Source organism: Lepidochelys kempii, chromosome 3, assembly GCF_965140285.1.
Source record: "Lepidochelys kempii isolate rLepKem1 chromosome 3, rLepKem1.hap1, whole genome shotgun sequence".
Lineage (NCBI taxonomy): Eukaryota > Metazoa > Chordata > Testudines > Cheloniidae > Lepidochelys > Lepidochelys kempii.
The window spans coordinates 31,036,598-31,054,480 of record NC_136382.1 but is presented as its reverse complement, the minus strand read 5'-3'; the positions used below and the strand labels follow the sequence as shown (position 1 = coordinate 31,054,480).

At 38.6% G+C, this 17,883-nt stretch overlaps 1 protein-coding gene across 5 annotated transcripts in view; it reads right to left on the bottom strand.

The window, feature by feature from the left end:
* The window catches only part of NOL10 (nucleolar protein 10), a 96,516-nt gene that overhangs the window by 7,920 nt on the left and 70,713 nt on the right, over positions 1-17,883 (bottom strand). For all 5 annotated transcript variants that reach the window (XM_078852064.1, XM_078852065.1, XM_073336019.2 and 2 more), the window contains 6 exons: positions 16,640-16,719; positions 16,400-16,498; positions 15,302-15,388; positions 12,785-12,958; positions 12,143-12,390; positions 5,100-5,202 (listed from right to left, as the gene is read on the bottom strand). In XM_078852064.1, the coding sequence (XP_078708190.1) occupies positions 5,100-5,202; positions 12,143-12,390; positions 12,785-12,958; positions 15,302-15,388; positions 16,400-16,498; positions 16,640-16,719 (791 nt within the window). The remainder of the gene's footprint in view (positions 1-5,099; positions 5,203-12,142; positions 12,391-12,784; positions 12,959-15,301; positions 15,389-16,399; positions 16,499-16,639; positions 16,720-17,883) is intronic.

Sequence of the window (17,883 nt, the reverse complement as noted above, 5' to 3'; positions counted from 1 at the left end):
CAGCACTTTTGTAGGGCCAGCCCAAGAACTGACTGGAAAATGTGGTAATGGGCAGAGAGGCCAGCATGCACATTCTCCATGGGCCAGTGGGGGAGCACTGCATAACCCCATGCCCCAAAGACTCACGCAAGCCAGAACAGGGATGGGTTATACGGTGGTGACAATTTCTCTTCCACCCACATTGGAAGGAGGCAGAGGCACGAGCACCACCTCACCTGTTTTGTATTTTAGCAATAAACTGCAATCCTGGAAATTCACTAGAGTGTGAATTCACAGTGTTAAATGAAATGTTTTCCCTTTAGAGCACAAAATACATATCACCACCAATAAGTCATGGAAATACACAAAAGGCGGCGGGGGGGGAGAGAAATCACATTAATAGGGAAATAAAACCAAAGCAAACCTAATAGTTATGCATACAGAATATTTATGCCCTGCTTCTGCAATCTGATTAATATGAGTGGACTCTCATGATCCACCTGAGAGCAGGAATCTGCCCACTGGGCTCACACTGCAAAATCAGGGCCTTTGTCTGGAAGCTGTTCAAAGCACTGAAGTATCTTTTCTGTGTGCTGTAAAATGACTAGTATACTTTAGATGCGATAAGATTATTTATATCTGTCAAACCATAAATAACAGCTGGAATTATTTTTATTCAGATTCTGTCAGGAATGCAATGCAATACAGGAGGGACACTATACTAACCACTGTATTAATATTATTGTATTAATCAATCTGTGTCATACTCAGACTCATAGATAACGTCAGCAGGGACCACACTGTGATCATTTAGTCTGACCTCCTTTATAACACAGGCCAGAGGCTTTACCCGAAATAATTCCTGTTTTGAACTGGAGCATATCTTTTAGAAAAAGATCTAATATTGATTTTAAAATTGCCAGTGACAGAGAATCCACCATGACCCTTGGTAAGTGGTTCCAATGGTTAAATATGTGTGCCCTATTTCTAGTCTGAATTTGTCTAGATTTGGCTTCTAGCCAGTAGACCTTTGTCTGCTACAGCGAAGAGCCAATTATTGGAGATGCAGAAAGAACTAGTTTCTATGTTCATTAAATCAATACATGCCATTTTGCTTTTTAGCACTTTTTTGAATGTATGTGAACCAGTTAATTCAGAAGTTTATTCCTTCCAGTTATGTATCTTTAGTTTCATAGATATTTTTATGAGTGTATCAAGAACTTACTTACTATACCACTCAGCATTTTGGTACATTAGCAACATTTTACGCTAACAAGCAAAAAAAAGTAATACAATTTGATTGCTGAAAGGCACACAAAGCATGGGATGAGTATTATTAACTGATCAATTTAATCCAAAAAGATTTTCCTTTAAAAAAAAAAAAAAAAAGTTACTAAGGGTATGTCTACACTGCAATTAAAAACCAGTGGCTGGCTCATGGCAGCTGATTCGGGCTACGGGGATCAGGCTAAGGGGCTGTTTAATTGCAGTGTAGACATTCGGGCTTTGGCGGGAGCCGGGCTCGAGGACCCTGCGAGGTGGGAGGGTCCCAGAGCTTGGGCAACAGCCTGAGCCCAAACATCCACACTGCAATTAAACAGCCCCTTAAACTGAGCCCAAGTCAACTGGCATGGGCCAGCCACTGCTTTTTAACTGCAGTGTCAACATACCCTGAGATTCCCCTCGCTTTAACTGTTCAGCTACCTCCATTTTGACTAATTTAATAGACGTCTTTATAACATGTGCTAGCTCTCCTAAAACAAATTATAATTGTTTTTAAATAACTTGCAATGACTGTTCTTGCATTTTAAATATTTTTTCCTGGAGAGCATCTGAATACCCCATAAAACCCTTGTTAATACATTTCTTGGTTCAAGAAACTCTCCTAAGTACCTTAAATCTCCACACAGTATTTCTTTGCAACACTTACTATACTGCCAAAAGTTATTGCTTTTTGGACTTTTAAATTTATCCGCTGTTCTTACCCTATAAGCAGATAGCATAAAAAGGGGTTTCCTACCATTGTCCAGAATGCATTCTAAAGTACTCTTTAGAAAATAAAGTTGCATTGATTTAAGCATTAGCTTGTTAATATGGAACTGACTTGAATCATGCTTTTCTCTTTTGATGACCAGACTTTGCTTCCACACAGTCCCTTTCACATCTTTATCCAGCACATTAGAAATGCTACTTTACTGATTAAGTCAAATGTCACTTGTTATGAAGGACATTAGAAGGCCAGCGCTGAAGAAAACCCTGTGTAAGTTGATTCAGTAAAAGATATTATCTCAACTACTGTGTGTCTCCCCTCTCTCTCCAATATCCTGGGACAACACAGCTACAACAGCACTGCAAACAATTGGAATTGAAAGGCACTGGACAATATTGTGGACCCCTCAGTAAAAACAATGGAAAAAGACAGACCATCTAGGAAATACCAGGAGATAAACTTTGTAACGTTAACAATGATCAATTCCTTTGTGGGGGAAGTTGGGATTTGGAGGGAAGCAGATACCACAGAGCCACTCAGGTACCAAAACCTGTTCAACCTCCAAACTACATTGATCCACAAGAACTAAAAATACAAACCCATGGAGGATAGATAAGAAGACAGAAAATATCATGACATTCAATAAATCCATGGTATGCCCACACCTTGAATACTGCATGCAGTTCTGGTAGCCACATCTCAAAAAAGATATATTAGAATTGGAAAAGGCACAGAGAAGGGCAACAAAAATTATTAGAGGGACAGAACAACTTCCATCTGAGGAGTGATTAAAAGGATTGGGAGTGTTCAGCTTGGAAAAGAGATGACCTAAGTGGGGCTATGATAGAGGTTATAAAATCATGAATGATGTGGAGAAAGTGAATAAGGAAGTGTTATTTACCCCATCACATAACACAAGGACCAAGGGTCAACCAATAAAATTAATAGGCAGCAGATTGAAAAACAAAACAAAACAAAAACAAAAAACAAAGGGAAGTACTAATTCACGCAATGCACAGTCAACCTGTCGAACTCATTGCCAACGGGTGTTGTGCAGGCCAAAAGTATAAATGGGTTCAAAAAAGAATTAACGAAGTTCATGGAGGATAGGTCCATCAATGGCTATTAGTCAAGATAGTTGCTCTGGGTGTCCTAAGCCTTTAATTGCCAGAACCTGAAAGTGGACAAGGGGATGATCACTCAATAGTTCCCTGTTCTCTTCATTACCTCTGAAGCATGTGGCATTGGCCACTGTTGGAAGACAGGATACTGGGCCACATGGACCATTGGTCTGACCCAGTACAGCTGTTCTTATGAAGGCTATGTATTAATTTTATGCCCTCTTCCAAAAGGGCATGATATCGGTGTCTAAACCTTGGAGATGGGACAATGAAAGGCAGGAGTTAATGATGGTCCTAGCAGTGTTAAACTCCCTCTAGGCTTGCCAACTGCATTCTCTTCATCTTTTGAAAAGATCATATCATATGACATGGCTCCTTTCCAGCCCTACTTTTTTTCTGCTCCCATGGACTACAGTGGGATTGGCTCAGGGAAGGGGGGATTTTCCATCCCATTTTACTTTTCTTCATCTCTCTTCTCCCCACTTCACAGAGAGGACACTGGGGGCCCACATTCACTGAACTATGTGTCATATTTACTTTTAACTAGGCCTTCTTACCATTATAAATTGTGTACATTTCTATATTCAATAAAGCACCCACACTGAAGAACTTTTAAATGGAGTCACTTGCAACAGAATTGTAACAAAGTAATATACTGATTCTGCTGGGATCAAATCCAGAATGGCATTTCCAACTATTCCCAAATCTTCCCCTCCCCCAAAAATCTTTATGGAAGCTGATCTTTCTTTTGTTCCCCATCATCAATTGTAGGAAGCATTCTGTCTCATCATTTTCTAATATAAAGCGGGTATACATGGGAAGCCCTGCAACGCTCATTTAATTAGCTGTAAGGAGTTACACCTGCTGGTAATGCTCCTGAAATGGTGATCCTTTCCAGAGCTTCACTGGAATCTGTGACTTATTCCAAAGTCCACACATTTTAAATTCCAAAGTGGATACAGAGAAATGTTGATGAGAAACGCGTGTGAAAAATTGGTGATAGGAAGTACAATAAGAAATTCCAGTGACTTTGGTTTACTTAACCTTTTGTGTCCCAATTATCCAAAGTGGCACATTCTAATAACTACTTCAGACATTCTGACCACACTATTGTAGTTTTACTTCCATGATGAGAGTTAATTGACAGGTGCTGAACACAAATGGATGATGATGAACAACTTGCCCAGAGGAAGACCAGTTTTAACTGAAACAGATTTCACCAGCTGAAGAATCAACTAATATGAATCTTTATCTTTCACCATCTCCGACCATGTTTTACATGTGCATCACTTTTCCACCCAGAGATCCCAAAGTGGTTTACAGAATATGTAAACACATACGCAATCAATTTCCCTCCTCCTTGCCTCCTCCCCATCCCCCCAAATGCAATCACCTGGAGGGTGAAACAGCTTTTTAGAAACTACACAACTGTTTCCGGAAAGAAATTACGAAAACACCATCCAGTTGAAATTGCTTGGCAAAGTTAGGTGGGAAGAATGCAGTTACTCACTCAAATTGTAATTTGGCAAGTACATTGGAACTACATTTCTTATTCTTGTCAGTAGTGCCATGGAACTTCAGTGATCAAAGTCGTCGGAAGTTCTGTTTTATCAATATGAGACACTCCCATCACTAATGACTCAGGGGGAAGACTCTCACCTACAGGACATCACCACCACTTCTTTCAGCATCCTGGGTATTTTTTGCCTATGAATCAAGTACTGATCAAACACAATATTGTGAGAATTGACAAGGTGCTAGCATTGGATGATATAGCTACAGATGATCTACTAAGAGAGGGAACTAGTGTTTCCCACCACGATATGAGTCTGGTGGGGCTGCCCACACACACACACACACGGGTGTGCAAAAAAGTAAAGGTGCAGTCAATTTATGAAGAAATCAAGAAGCACATCTGTTTTGGATGGATTTGGGCTCCCTGTTTTTTCAGATGACAAATTTATCATCCTGTGCATTATCTTATTTACAGAAGATATTTTTTAACTCACCTTTTTTAATTTGAATGTCATCTGTTTGCTGCCTACTGTGGTATCAGATACACTGAGTGTGCCAAGCTTTTCTTCAAGCTTCAAACGATCTCCAAGAGTTTTTCTGCAGAGAACAATTAAAGAAAAGCCTGTTTCTATTCTTGTCACATCACATTGTATCATCAGTCTTTACAATAGCAAACAGAAGAAATCACAAACTCTACAAAACAGTCAAATCCTATAACATGCAAAAAAATTGCAATTGGGTTGTACTTCTGTCATTCTGCACCCCATTATTAAGCAACATACATGCAGCCAACACATATGAAAAGCAAGTTTCAGTTATTCCCTTCAAGCATTGCTCATTGTACAGCCGTTTTTCAACTTCTGACAGATTTTTTTAATTTTTAAATTCAGGCCTTAGTTCAGACACAAACCAGACCCAATTAGTCCATGCCATTCCCACTGAACCAACATGTGCTATGACAACAGTTTTCTATGGAATATCTGCAGGTGCCAAGTAATTCAGTTGCAGTAGATATTCTAGTGTATTGATCTTAAATAAAATGTAAGACAGGCATTTTAAAGCAAAATGCACCCATTTTGCTTAGCAACCTTAGTTTCTAAAGCCAAAAATACTTTCTACCTTCTACTTCTACGAACATTTATTTTGATTTTTCCCCCCATTATAATAGGCATTTCTGACTCCCTTATTTGTAGCAGCTACCTGAGCTGATTAAAATAACACTGGCGGTATGGGAGCTCAATGTAAGTGATTCTAAAAGTTTCATCCTACTTCTATATCAGGAGAAAATATTCTATACCTATCATAGGTTTAGATTTAAAAATTTAAAAATAGAGTCAAACCTCATGATTCTGCACTAATGAATGGAAGACCTTTGTGAATGACTGAATTTTTCTGAATTAGCAAGACAGACCCTGATTCCATAAGGAGCTCTATGTGGACAGACCCCTTCTCCCACTGAAACAGAGTCTAAACTCTTTGGGAGAGGGACTGTGTCTGTTATGTGTTTGCACAGTCCCTAGCACAATGCGGCCTTGATCCATGATTGGGGCCCTATGTAGTACAGTACTGTAATACTAACTGCAAATAGGACAGGGCCCAAATGACCAATCAATAAGGAAGATTAAACTTTATTATGCAATATACATCATTTAGTCTGACAATTGTAGTTTACTTTTAAATAGCATTCATTATAAATGAAGTATACTTCATTCATTCATAAATGTAATGAAGTCTTAGAAATCCACAATCTCACTATTAGATCTTTGTTGAGATGGGGAGAGAGACTGCCTTTTTTGTGCAAATTATCAGCAAGGTACTGATGTATATATTTCACAGATTACTTTTATGAAGGGAAAAAACAGACAGACAAATGGCTGAAAGACTGGGCCCTCAGTATGGAGCCAGGGGAGTTTGCAGGATGTTGGTTAAAAAATAATTTATGTATATGAAAGGCTTTTTCATATGAACTATACAAAATTACTGTCAAGAATTGCTTTCCCCCCATGACTAGCTATTTTGACTCTGGTTTTTCTCCAGTATATTTTTCAGTGAGAACTTGTAAAAACTTGTTCCATCTGTGCTATTTGAGAAGACAAGCTAAGCCTCAGAGCTAACTATGGCAGGAGATCAGTCACTGACAGTGTAGCGGGATTTCTACTTTAAACTGAAGTTCACTTTTCTCCCCTTTGAAAGTGAATGAGAGAAATGTGGCTACTACCCAGCAATTCTTTAGCATGACTGCTTGGATGGTGCTTCAGTCAGAGGAAAATTAATGTGCGGGAGATGGTAGGAAAATGCTATAGGATAATAGCTTTATTCTATAAATAAGGTGGTGCATATATGTATCTGTGTGGTATGCACTCACAAAAATATTGCTTAAACATCTATGTTGTGACATACAACTACTCCATACATAGCGAAGGGGAAGGAAACATACTTTTTATCTCCTCCAAAAACATGGCCCAACGGGTACACTAAGAGTGCTGTTCAATTATTATTTATTATTTGTATTACCATAGCACGTAGGAGTCCCAGCCAAGGACTCCTGCTAGGCTTTGTACAAAGACAGAAAAAGATGACAGATCGTAAGCTCTTTGGGGCAGAAACAAAGTGTAAGACAGGAGTCAACAGATGGATACAGACAGACAGGGGAGCACAAGGAAACAATGGTCAGCATAATAGGCTGATCTCAGCACACCAGCGGCTTAATAGTTGTGGAGTTTTTGCAGGCATCAGAGCAGAGGAGTTTTAAGGAGGTGCAACATGTGAGAAGACACATGGAGGCTGACATGTTGACAGAGAATGAAAGATAGGGTTGCAACAGATTGGGAAGGGCTTGAAAGTGAAGACAAGCAACTTATATTTGCTGCAGAGAGATTGGAAGACATGGTCAAAGCACTGTGGTAGGAAAATGGTCTTTGCAGCAGCATTCTCAATGGATATGAGCAGGGCACAACTGCATTTGTCAAGACCAGAGAAAAGGATGTCACTGTAATCAAGACATGATATGATGATAGTCTGGACGAGAGTCTTAGCTATAGGAGACGGATATGAAAGGTTGTATCTTAAGAGATATAACACAGAAAGAGTCTGAAAGATTTGGACATAGAGAGAGGTCTATGTCTTCACGCGCAGGCTGAATTGAAGATGACACCCAGGTTGTGGGTCTGAGCGACAGGCAGGATGTTCGTGTTGTCCAGTGTGACCAATAAAGGCAGTAGCAGGGAGGGTTCTGGTTGTTTTGCTTTGATTAGTTTTGGAGGGAAAGGAAAGGGGAAAATTAAGAGCTCTTTTAGCCATGTTGAAATTGAGCTAATGGCTGGACATCTATGAGGAGATGTCAGAAAGACTGGCCAAGATTTTAATTTGGACAGGAGACATGCCTGGAGTAGATAGATAGATCTGTGAAGCTGTCAGCACAGAGATGGTATCTGAATTTGTTTGCAAATAAAGTACCCAGAGATAAGGTGTAGAGGGAGAAGAGAAGGGGACCACAGACAGAGTCCTGTGAAATCCCCACAAAAAGTTGGAGTGGGGATAAGGAGAATCCTCTGAAGGAGTGATGAGCGGTAGGATGTGAAGCAGGAGAGTGTGTCATGGAACCAAAGAAGAATTTCAAGAAGAACATGGTCAACAGTGTCAAACATGGCTGACAAGTCAAAGTAGAATGAGGATGGAGTACTGGTTCTGAGCTCAGTCTGCTCGCTACGTAAATGTCATTAGAGACTACTCTTAAGGTCTTTGCTGCATTTAAGAATATGCTTCAGAATGCTCCTGTCCTGAGAATCCTTGAATTTATGAAGAAATTTTTAAGTATACACCAATTCTTCAGAAGTTGGGCTTGGAGCAGCGCTGAGTCAGGAACTTGACAAAGAAACACCCAGTTTTATATAAGTCATAAACTGTTTCCCCAGGAACATTATACAACTATAGAAAAAACGCTTTGCCATTAAGTGGGTAGTGGAGGCATTAAGGTACTTAATTATGTTGGTCACAGACCATCATTCTTTAAATTGGTTAAATCAAATCAAAGACAAACATGCCAGAATCACCAGATGGTACATGCCACTACAATCTTTCCAATTTTCAGTACATTGCTTAAGGAGTCAGGATAAAAGTGCTGAGCATTTATCATGCTATAGGGCCAGTAGACCTCTCTTTAGGGCTAGTCTTCTTTACAAAATTCTACCATGTGCAAACATGGTTCTAAATAATAAAGCTAGCTGACACTATGATGATTGTGCCTTTATGATAAGCACAGACCAGGACAAATCATGCTTTGCATCAGATCAGCTATATGGTATTATAAACTGACAGCAGCTGATAATTTAAGGTTTTGGAAGAGTTTGGGGAGTACCCTATGTGCAATCTGAATGCTTCTTGACTGAGTGTAAATGGGATCACTCTTCACAGAACTCGTAATTTAAACATTTTTTTCCGCGGAGAAAGAATTTCACGTGACATGACAACAGCAGTTCACTGAAAAAGGAAAAGGATGCGATGTGCACTCTAGTCCACTTCACTTGTTTAATTATCCTATTTCTTCTTCATTTCATTTGCTATCACGTCACTATGTCTTATTTGTGTTTTGCCTAAACCCCACATGGTGGAATCATGTCTTGTTTTACGTTTGTAAAACGTCATGCCCACTGGCAGTACAATAGGCACTTTTTTCAAACGGCAGTGTTTTTAAAGTCTACTCAGTTTGTCATCACTGGTACTCCTTTATCCCATGAAGAGATCTACAGTATTTGCTGTCAATTTTCTCCTCTACAACAGAAAACAAATATACCCACATGCACACAGACACACACCCAACCACCCATCCACACAGAAGATTCTTTACTCTACTTAATTTCCACAGTAATTTCTTTCCTGCTGTGTTGCACTGTACTAATTTCTTCTGAACTTTTAAGTCTTATCTAGAGCTGACTTTAGCTTGTTAACTGAATCTTTCAGTCTGCTTGCTTACAGTTAAGGTTCCCATCTGTTTGTGATTGCTCCTCAGTCATTTCATTTAAGATCAAGGAAGCATCTGAAAGTTTCTTTCAGTGGGACAGAACACCTTAATCAGAGGTCATTGCGTGCACTTACAAAACAGTAGGTTGGCAATAGTGAAACGTGCTTCCATTTCTGCCCCTGTTGCAATGGAAATCAGAGCACATGCCACCTGATCACAATTTGTTCTCCTTTTCAGATCATTGGCTGAAGTAGCAAAACAAAGATGCACACAATCCACTCCCCTCTGACAGAGCACCCGGTGACCTTACACTACAATCTGTATGCCTCTGAAAAACTCAAAAGGGCACAAAAGCAGCCCCATCCCCTGGAATGAAAAGAAGGAAAACAGCCAGGAGCAAGTAAACTGAAAACTTAATACGTAAGCTGAAGAAGATTCTAGATAAGGAGTTGAAGCATCCAGAACATGTACGCTGAATAAAGATATGAACACAAACCTGCTGTGTGTAAAATTTGCTAATAAAAAGTGAGCAGGGAAAATGCGAGCAAACCTGCAGAACAGACAAAGGTTAAAGTACTAATCTCAATTAGGATTTATAATATGGTGCCCAAGATGTGTATGTCACTTTACAGACAGACCATGTAGATTGTTGGTCTCTTCCCAAGGTTCTTTAACCTGGCCTCCAAGTGCATAGATTTTTGAGCACTGGCCTCTTCACACATGTTGATAACATTTACGAGCAAAGAACCCCCCCATATGCATATGAACTGCAGAGTTTTTATGATGCTGTGTGTTTGTTTTAGATAGCACTCCATAAGAAAATTGTTTCTCGTATTGTTTTCTATCTTAGGGATTTCTATAGTGCTTACAGTAGAACCCAAAGGTTGATATTACAGAACCAATTTTATAGTTTAAAAAAAAACAAAAACAAAAAAACAGGTCCTAGAGGTTTTGGGTTCAGTGTTTCCTTTCAATGCACATCACTGTGTTACTTAACTATTTCTAAAATGCCCATCAACATGCAGCTGAGTGACAAAATGGTACCTTGACAAATCTGCCCAATCTGAACAGTAGCAAAATGATCATCAGACATTAGGATGGATGCATTTGTTCACTATTTGTATAGGAAATGTTTTGGCATGTATAATCGCCCTCTTGTTATAGCATTCATTCTAGTCAGAGCTATGCTGAGCACTTGGCATGCTGTGACATATCTATCTCAGCAGCTGCTGTCTTTCAAGGCTTCTTAATTAGTTTCAGCACAGCTCTCCAATTAATAAAATTGTAATAAAAGTCTGATTTTTTGAAATGCTGAAGATATCTAAGTGAGATCAATGAGAATGTGTGGCACTAAACACCTGGAAAATCAGGACACTTTCTGTCATCTCTAAAGGACAGAAATGCTCTAGATACAGAATCCTACTTTTTTAGCTAACAGCTGAGTTAAAGGATACAAACAAAATTGTATTTAACACGTCTCCTGTCATGAGGCAAGGAAGGAGGAAAAAAAAAACAAGGAGGCAGCTTAGTGGGTTATAGATAGTTGCAAATAAGCCATAAATCCAGTGTCTCTATTCAGTCCATGATTTTTAATGTCTCCTTTCACCCCTATGACTAGAAAAGTGTCAACTGGCCACTTCGCCTTGAATGCTCCCTTAAAATGTGTGCTTACCTGCCCCCCACTGGGGGCTGCCCTGGGCCCTGCCCGCCTCCCCCACCAAATATTCCTCCAAGTCCCCTAGGGGAGTGCAACCCACTATGCTAAACAACCTGTTCCAACTTGTGTTTAGCTGTGACACTCTCAGTCCTTTCCCCAGGCCTGAAGAAGAGCTCTGTATCAGCTCAAAAGCTTGTCTCACTAACAGAGGTTGTTCCAATAAAAGATACTGCCTCTCCCACCTGGTCTCTCTAATATTCTGGAACCAACAAGGCTAGAACAACACTATATACAAACAAAATATGAAACTCAGACAAAATATTTAACCATGGCTTTTAGCACTGCAAGGAGAAAGCCTGGAGACTAGAACTCTGACAACTAAAATAGATTATTTTTTATAGAATCCAGACATTTTGGACCTATGTAGGTCAAAACATGTTTTTACTGTCCCTGCCCAGCAAAGAGAGGTTTACTTTGTAAGCACGGAGAAATCATGGGGTACTCTATGTTTTCTAATGGGGAGAGATCACACAGGGTGAAATTGTAAGCCCCTTTATTCACACTGGTGAACTGATACTCACATGGAGTAGTCCCACTAACATCAATGGGACTATCTATATGAGAAACTTCTCACCAGTGTGGGGTAAGGGCCTCCCAATCTAGTTCAAAGTATCCAACCCTTACTCTTTTCCCTTAACGTAAGGCACAGGGAATACACATACCACATTCACATAACAAGGGAATAAGAGATGAAATGAGTGTCACTTCAAATTATGCCCCCTCATTACAAAAAAGTCTAGCTGTAGAAACTGCTTCCAGGACCATTGTGCCTGCTAAATAAAATAACCTGGGCCCCCATAACAAAAAGACAGTTGCGAACAAGCCAACCAAACGTCATTAAACTGAAGTGTTAGTCTTACTTCATTAACTTTTGCTTTTTGGCAGAGTCCTTGAAGCTTCTGAATTCCTCCCCTGTTTTAAGCTCAAGGAATTGGGGTTTCAACGTTGTTTGCTGACCCTCCTTGAACCTTTCCTGCCGTTTTACTTTTTCCTCTTGGCGTAGAAGTTTGCGCTGTTTCCTGACCTCTTCAACCCAGCCTCTCTCATCATCTGAAGTCTCAGAACTTTCTGCATCACTTGGTTTCCCTTCTGGCTCTTCCTCCTCTTCCTGCAGACAAAAATAGTTACTCTAAGGAACCATTAACTGATTCTTTTAAAAACTATTTGCCCAATTAGAGTACGTGACAATCTCTACATATGTCCAATTTGAAGAAAACTAGAATTCTAATCCATTAACCAAATACAGCATGCAGAGTAAATGCTAATTACATCCACAGACACACTATGTGATAGATATAACAATAAATTAGTATATTTAGACATTAATATTAATTTAATATTAAGTTACGTATATAAATCTTAATCACACTCATTTATAGACAAATTGATAATTTTCCATTGTTTTCTTCACCTTTCTAAGGTCCATAAAAGAAAAGCCTGAATGCTTGTAATAAAAAACAAAGAACTAGAAGTAATCCTAACCTAGAAGGAAAAAGTTTTACCTGCTCTTGTGCTTCTTGCTGTTCTAAAATCTTTAGTTTCTTCTTTCTTTTCTCACTTATTTTAGAAACGAGTGGATTAAGCAGCCTAAATTCTTCACTCTTCTCATCCACCTGGAAATCTGGGTTCTCAAACATGACTTTGAACCGGTCATCAGTGAGAATGTTAGGCAGATTCTACAATGGAGAAGAAAAACAATAGTTACAAAATTTTGAAACAAATGCTGGTACAATGATTTAAAACGTAAAGCTCATTCAATTACTACTCAGGTTTAATTAAGCAAGAAAAGACAACTAGATATAGGTATTGATTGCTTGGTTCTCCCAGACCATTTACATCAAGATCTGTTCAATTTATCTATAGTATGGTTTTACTATTTTCATATAAATCACAAAAACTATTCTGACACATCTGTTAACAATACATATTCTGCTATTCAAACTATAGGAACCTCAGGTCCAGTGTTTTATATTTCAAGGTAAGTGTCTATTAGAGCTGGTCAAAACTCCAACTTTCCAGTTCATGGGAAATTCTGACTTTTAAAATTTGAAATTTCTTTTTGGCACGATAATTTCATTTGGGAATTTCAAATATTTATTTTAGAATTTATTTTATGTTTTTTCTTCATTTTTACATTATGTTATGACATGTCATTATGCACTACTACTGCTGAGATGACAAAATAGTTAAAAAAATAGTCTATTTTTATTTTTGAAATCATTAAGGACAGGTGCTTAGTACTGAGACAGGATATCTCCTTTTCTAGATCTAAGAGTCCTCTGTGTCCTAATGAAACCGTTTGACACAAAAAAAAAGTTTCCATGAAACCAACTCTAGCATCGATAATGTGTTGAATATATGTGAACTTGGACATTCCTCTGCATCCGTTAGCTAATCAGCCATGTTTACAGGTGGAGAAAACTGCTTGACCAGGATGGTTCCATCACATATGAAACACTATTCCTCAGAGATGCATTTCCATTCATATTTTATAAGACTGCTTTAGTATCAAAAATATTTACAACTCTCCCCCCACAATGGTTCTATGCATCCTGCATACTTTCTCCCTCCCCCTCACCAACCAATCCCAAACATAGCAAGGAAAGACAATTTTGTCTGTCTCATTAAAGGGCCTAATGCTGCAACACTGGAGCCAATGGTAGTTTTGCCACTGACTTTACTGGACCCAGGATCAGGCACAAGGAATTTATAATTTCAGCTAGTATTAATATGCTTCATATTAAAGATTTCCTCAAGACTTTTTTCCTTTAATAAAAAAAAACAAAAAAAACCACCCTTTTGCCTGATGCAGCTGCAAAATTTCTACCAGGAGGGCTCTCTATGGTCCAACTATTTGTTTTCACAGCTGCTTAGAAAGGAAAAAACATAAAAGGGGATAGGTTTAAATTAGAGAAGCTTAGTATCTACAAATGTCTGGCTAATGGTCTAATCTAAAAATAAACAGCAGAACAAACAAAAACTAAATCACCTGTCCTTGGTAAAATCCTTAATATTGTTTCAGGGAAATATTCAGAACCTGTATTTTTATATGGCATTTTATTTCTACTTTAATGCACAGTGTATAATATATATCTCCAAACAAATATACTATGAAAGTAAAAGCTGAGACTTTTGATAGATGCTCAGAAAGTTTGCAGTGAAGACTCCACCACCATCATCTACCTCTTCACCCCTTTCTCTCTTCCTACCATCCCACTTGCCAGCCAGAAACTCTCACCTGATCAGACACCACATGAACCGTATGTTTTTTCTGCTAACTATATGAATTCCAGTGCTCTTCTGTTGTAGCTCAGTCACCCTTCTCATCTATATAAAGTAAAGGGAGTCTCTGCTGCATATCAGGAGGGTGTCAGGGCAGATTTTATATGGCCCATGTTGGAAAGAGCCATCAAAAGGTGTTACACAGCTCCACCATTGGTTTGCAATATGCTATTTTTCTCTTCCACCAGATACTAAACATTTGTTCAGACCTGCCTGTATCTAAAACATATATGGCATTTTCAATATCAATTGTACAAGAGTTACTGTTGCATCAGAGTGAACAAAGTACAATATTTACACTGTTCGCTCTTTGGGACAAGAACTGTCACATCCTATAATATGGACAATGCCTCGCACATTGGGGGGGGGGGGGGGAAGAAGAGAGAGAGAGAAGTAAGTAAGAAGGTAGATAGGTTTATTTCTTTGGATACTCTACTAATCAAAAGTTAGAGTGTTTTTGGACTCTCCGTCCCACCTCATCTCCACAGCAAGTGCTTCCCCACTATAGGTTTGTTATACAATTGGCCAGATGTTATCGCACTGTATTCCTGATTCCCTAGCACTGATGAATTCCACTGGAAAGCCACCTATTTAGAAGATTCAGTGTATGATCATCTAAAAAACAAAGGAACACTGACCTACGAATCTGCCTAACCATTTATAATAATGAACACAAGAACAATTTATTATCCTGGTGCTTCTGTAGAGTTTTGGACACCTCCTACATAAAGTCTTACCTTTTGTTTCTTTTTTCTAGTAGGCTGCTGTTCCTCTTCCTCTTCAATCAGCTTGAGTGCCAAGTCTTTATTAACCTTTGGAAGTTTCTAATGAAAAAAAGGAAATGTAGAACTCATCAGTATATTATTCTTTCGTGCCCAAGAAATTTTGGCTACACTACACATTTGACAATCATGAATTTAGTTCCAAGGACAAAAATAATCTCTACCATCTCTACTTTTTTCCTCACTGTGATCACAAAGTTCAACCCAAATTAATGAAAAACTGGATTTACCCATCCAATACAGTTACAGGCATTATTATAAAAAATGTTTAACCGAACAGCTTCCTAAGACCTAAGCACAGAATCAGTCACGGGACTATTCCCTGTCAAGTTAATAAGAAAGGTCAAGGTCCCCAAAGCAGTACTGAGTCTTCTGGCAAATGGCATACCATGTATTCACCTTCTAATTGTTGACTGCGAAGCCATATCATGGTTTCAGAAGAGGTCATTCATCTGCCATAACCACAGGGCAAAAGCAGTGTTAACACAGCACCTAGAAAGCTGCAGAAGCTGTATATTCTCTCTGATCACTAGTCCAAAGGAATTGGTAGGGTTGTACTTAAATGCTGAAGCATCTTTGGCCTTGGCAGGGATAAGATATCAGGACAGATAGTTAGGGGGGGAGTTTTTGGGTTTTTTTGTATGCTGAGCAGATTTGATCTGTAAAGCCTTGATAAACAAACATGGAAGCCCATGATACCATTTTCAACAGTCACTTTTCAGGGCATAACTGCATTTTAAGGATCTGAGTCATTTGGTAAACCTCCAGTTTTACATGTAGAAGTAGAAAAAAAGTGCAAGCTTTATGCCTTGAGTAGTCTGGGGAAGTTCTGAAGCATGACAAGACTAAAGTGTCCATTTTCTTCTACTGCTTCATCTCAGGTTTCTTTTAATCAAATTGGGTTCCATATACATGGTAACATCAACAAACTCATGTTTGAGGCGAAACACCATAAACTCCTAATCCAGTTACAGCTCTGTGGTGTAGTTATTTTACATTATTCCATATGAACAATTTTCTCTAAAAGTTTAATCATCATAAATAGGATTCTACCTTTAGTTGAACTCTTTGTGCACGTGTTTCTTCTATCTTCTGTCTAATTTTCTCTTTTCTATATTCCTCGTAGGCAAATGGATTGACCATCATTTTCACCTTTTAAACACAAATAGAAGGCATTAAAGAAAGGAAACAAATAATGAAGGAGTAAATATATAAATTAGTAAATATACAGTATACATAATGGCAAAAATGTACCAAAATAAGGATCAGCCTTAATGAATTAACCTTATTTACCTTGTGATACAGTCGTATGTCCATGAAAAAGCCATGCATATATGCTCTGAGTAGTGGTGATCCAATGAGATGGGCAAGGCCTGGGGGTGTTTGGGGGGGGGGGGGAAGAGGTGGAACAAAACAAAAACAAAACAGCATAATGTTATCAGAGGACTTCAAAGGAGAGTAGGATATAGGAAATTCTCCCAATTAAGCTGACTGAATACTTGACTAAAGCAAAACAACGGTACTGATTTGAAAGTATCAAAATTACCCATATTCATGTCCATTCTATAGAGACGGTAGCACTACAAACCATTATGTTAAGCTAGCAAAGTACTTGAGCAGCTCCACAACAGAAATAGTCTTTTCTTTTCGCTGCAGTAAATGTTTACTGCACACTTTTTAAAGATGCCCACTAGCCCACAATCTATGGATAGTTTACCAAGAAGCATTATTTGTGAGGAGAGAGCTTTCTGAAGGTATGTACGTGTTTGATATACACATTTGAATTACAGGTTTTGGTGTGGCATACTGATGTTTTAATTAAGAGTTTTTGCCCTGGGTCACTACCTTTGAAGAAGGGGTATGCTGAAAGATATAAATACAGCACGGATATAGATACCACAGCAGTTCATAAAACTGTTACCCTAGGCCCTAACCTAAAGAAAGAATGAAAATCTCCAAATGGGAGAAGATTGTGAGAGTATTTATCTTCAGGCAGCTCTGTATAGTTGAGAAAAAGGAGAACTTTTCTTTAAAGCAAACATTACCTACAGATCCAATAGTTCCAGAAATTAATAAATCTTGGCTAAAAGACAATTTCAAAAATAAGAGATTTACCCTGAGTTTCTCTCTTATCTCCCAAACTAATTTTGTTTTTAAAAACAAGACACAGGCATCATCTTTGAGAGGAAAATGTGACTGAGTTCAAAAAATAATGCTATCACTGTAAAACATGAAATTAAATTTTATAAACTTGATTGCTACTAGTCATAGAAGGGACTTAAACTTATACAGATGTATAGCTCCGAAAGACGCTACATCAATTGACATCTAATGATACAAAACAGTAATACCTGTAAGTTCTAGGTGCAAGATGCCCCAATAAACCTGATTTGTCAATCCTAGGTGAATTTGGTTTAGCTTCTGCAGGTTAATGAAAATCCCAAACTGCAGCTTAGTTGCTCAAAAGGGACATTCTGAACCCTCTCCAAGTTCACAGAAGAATGGTCTTTTGGTTAAAACACTGGACTAGGTCTTAG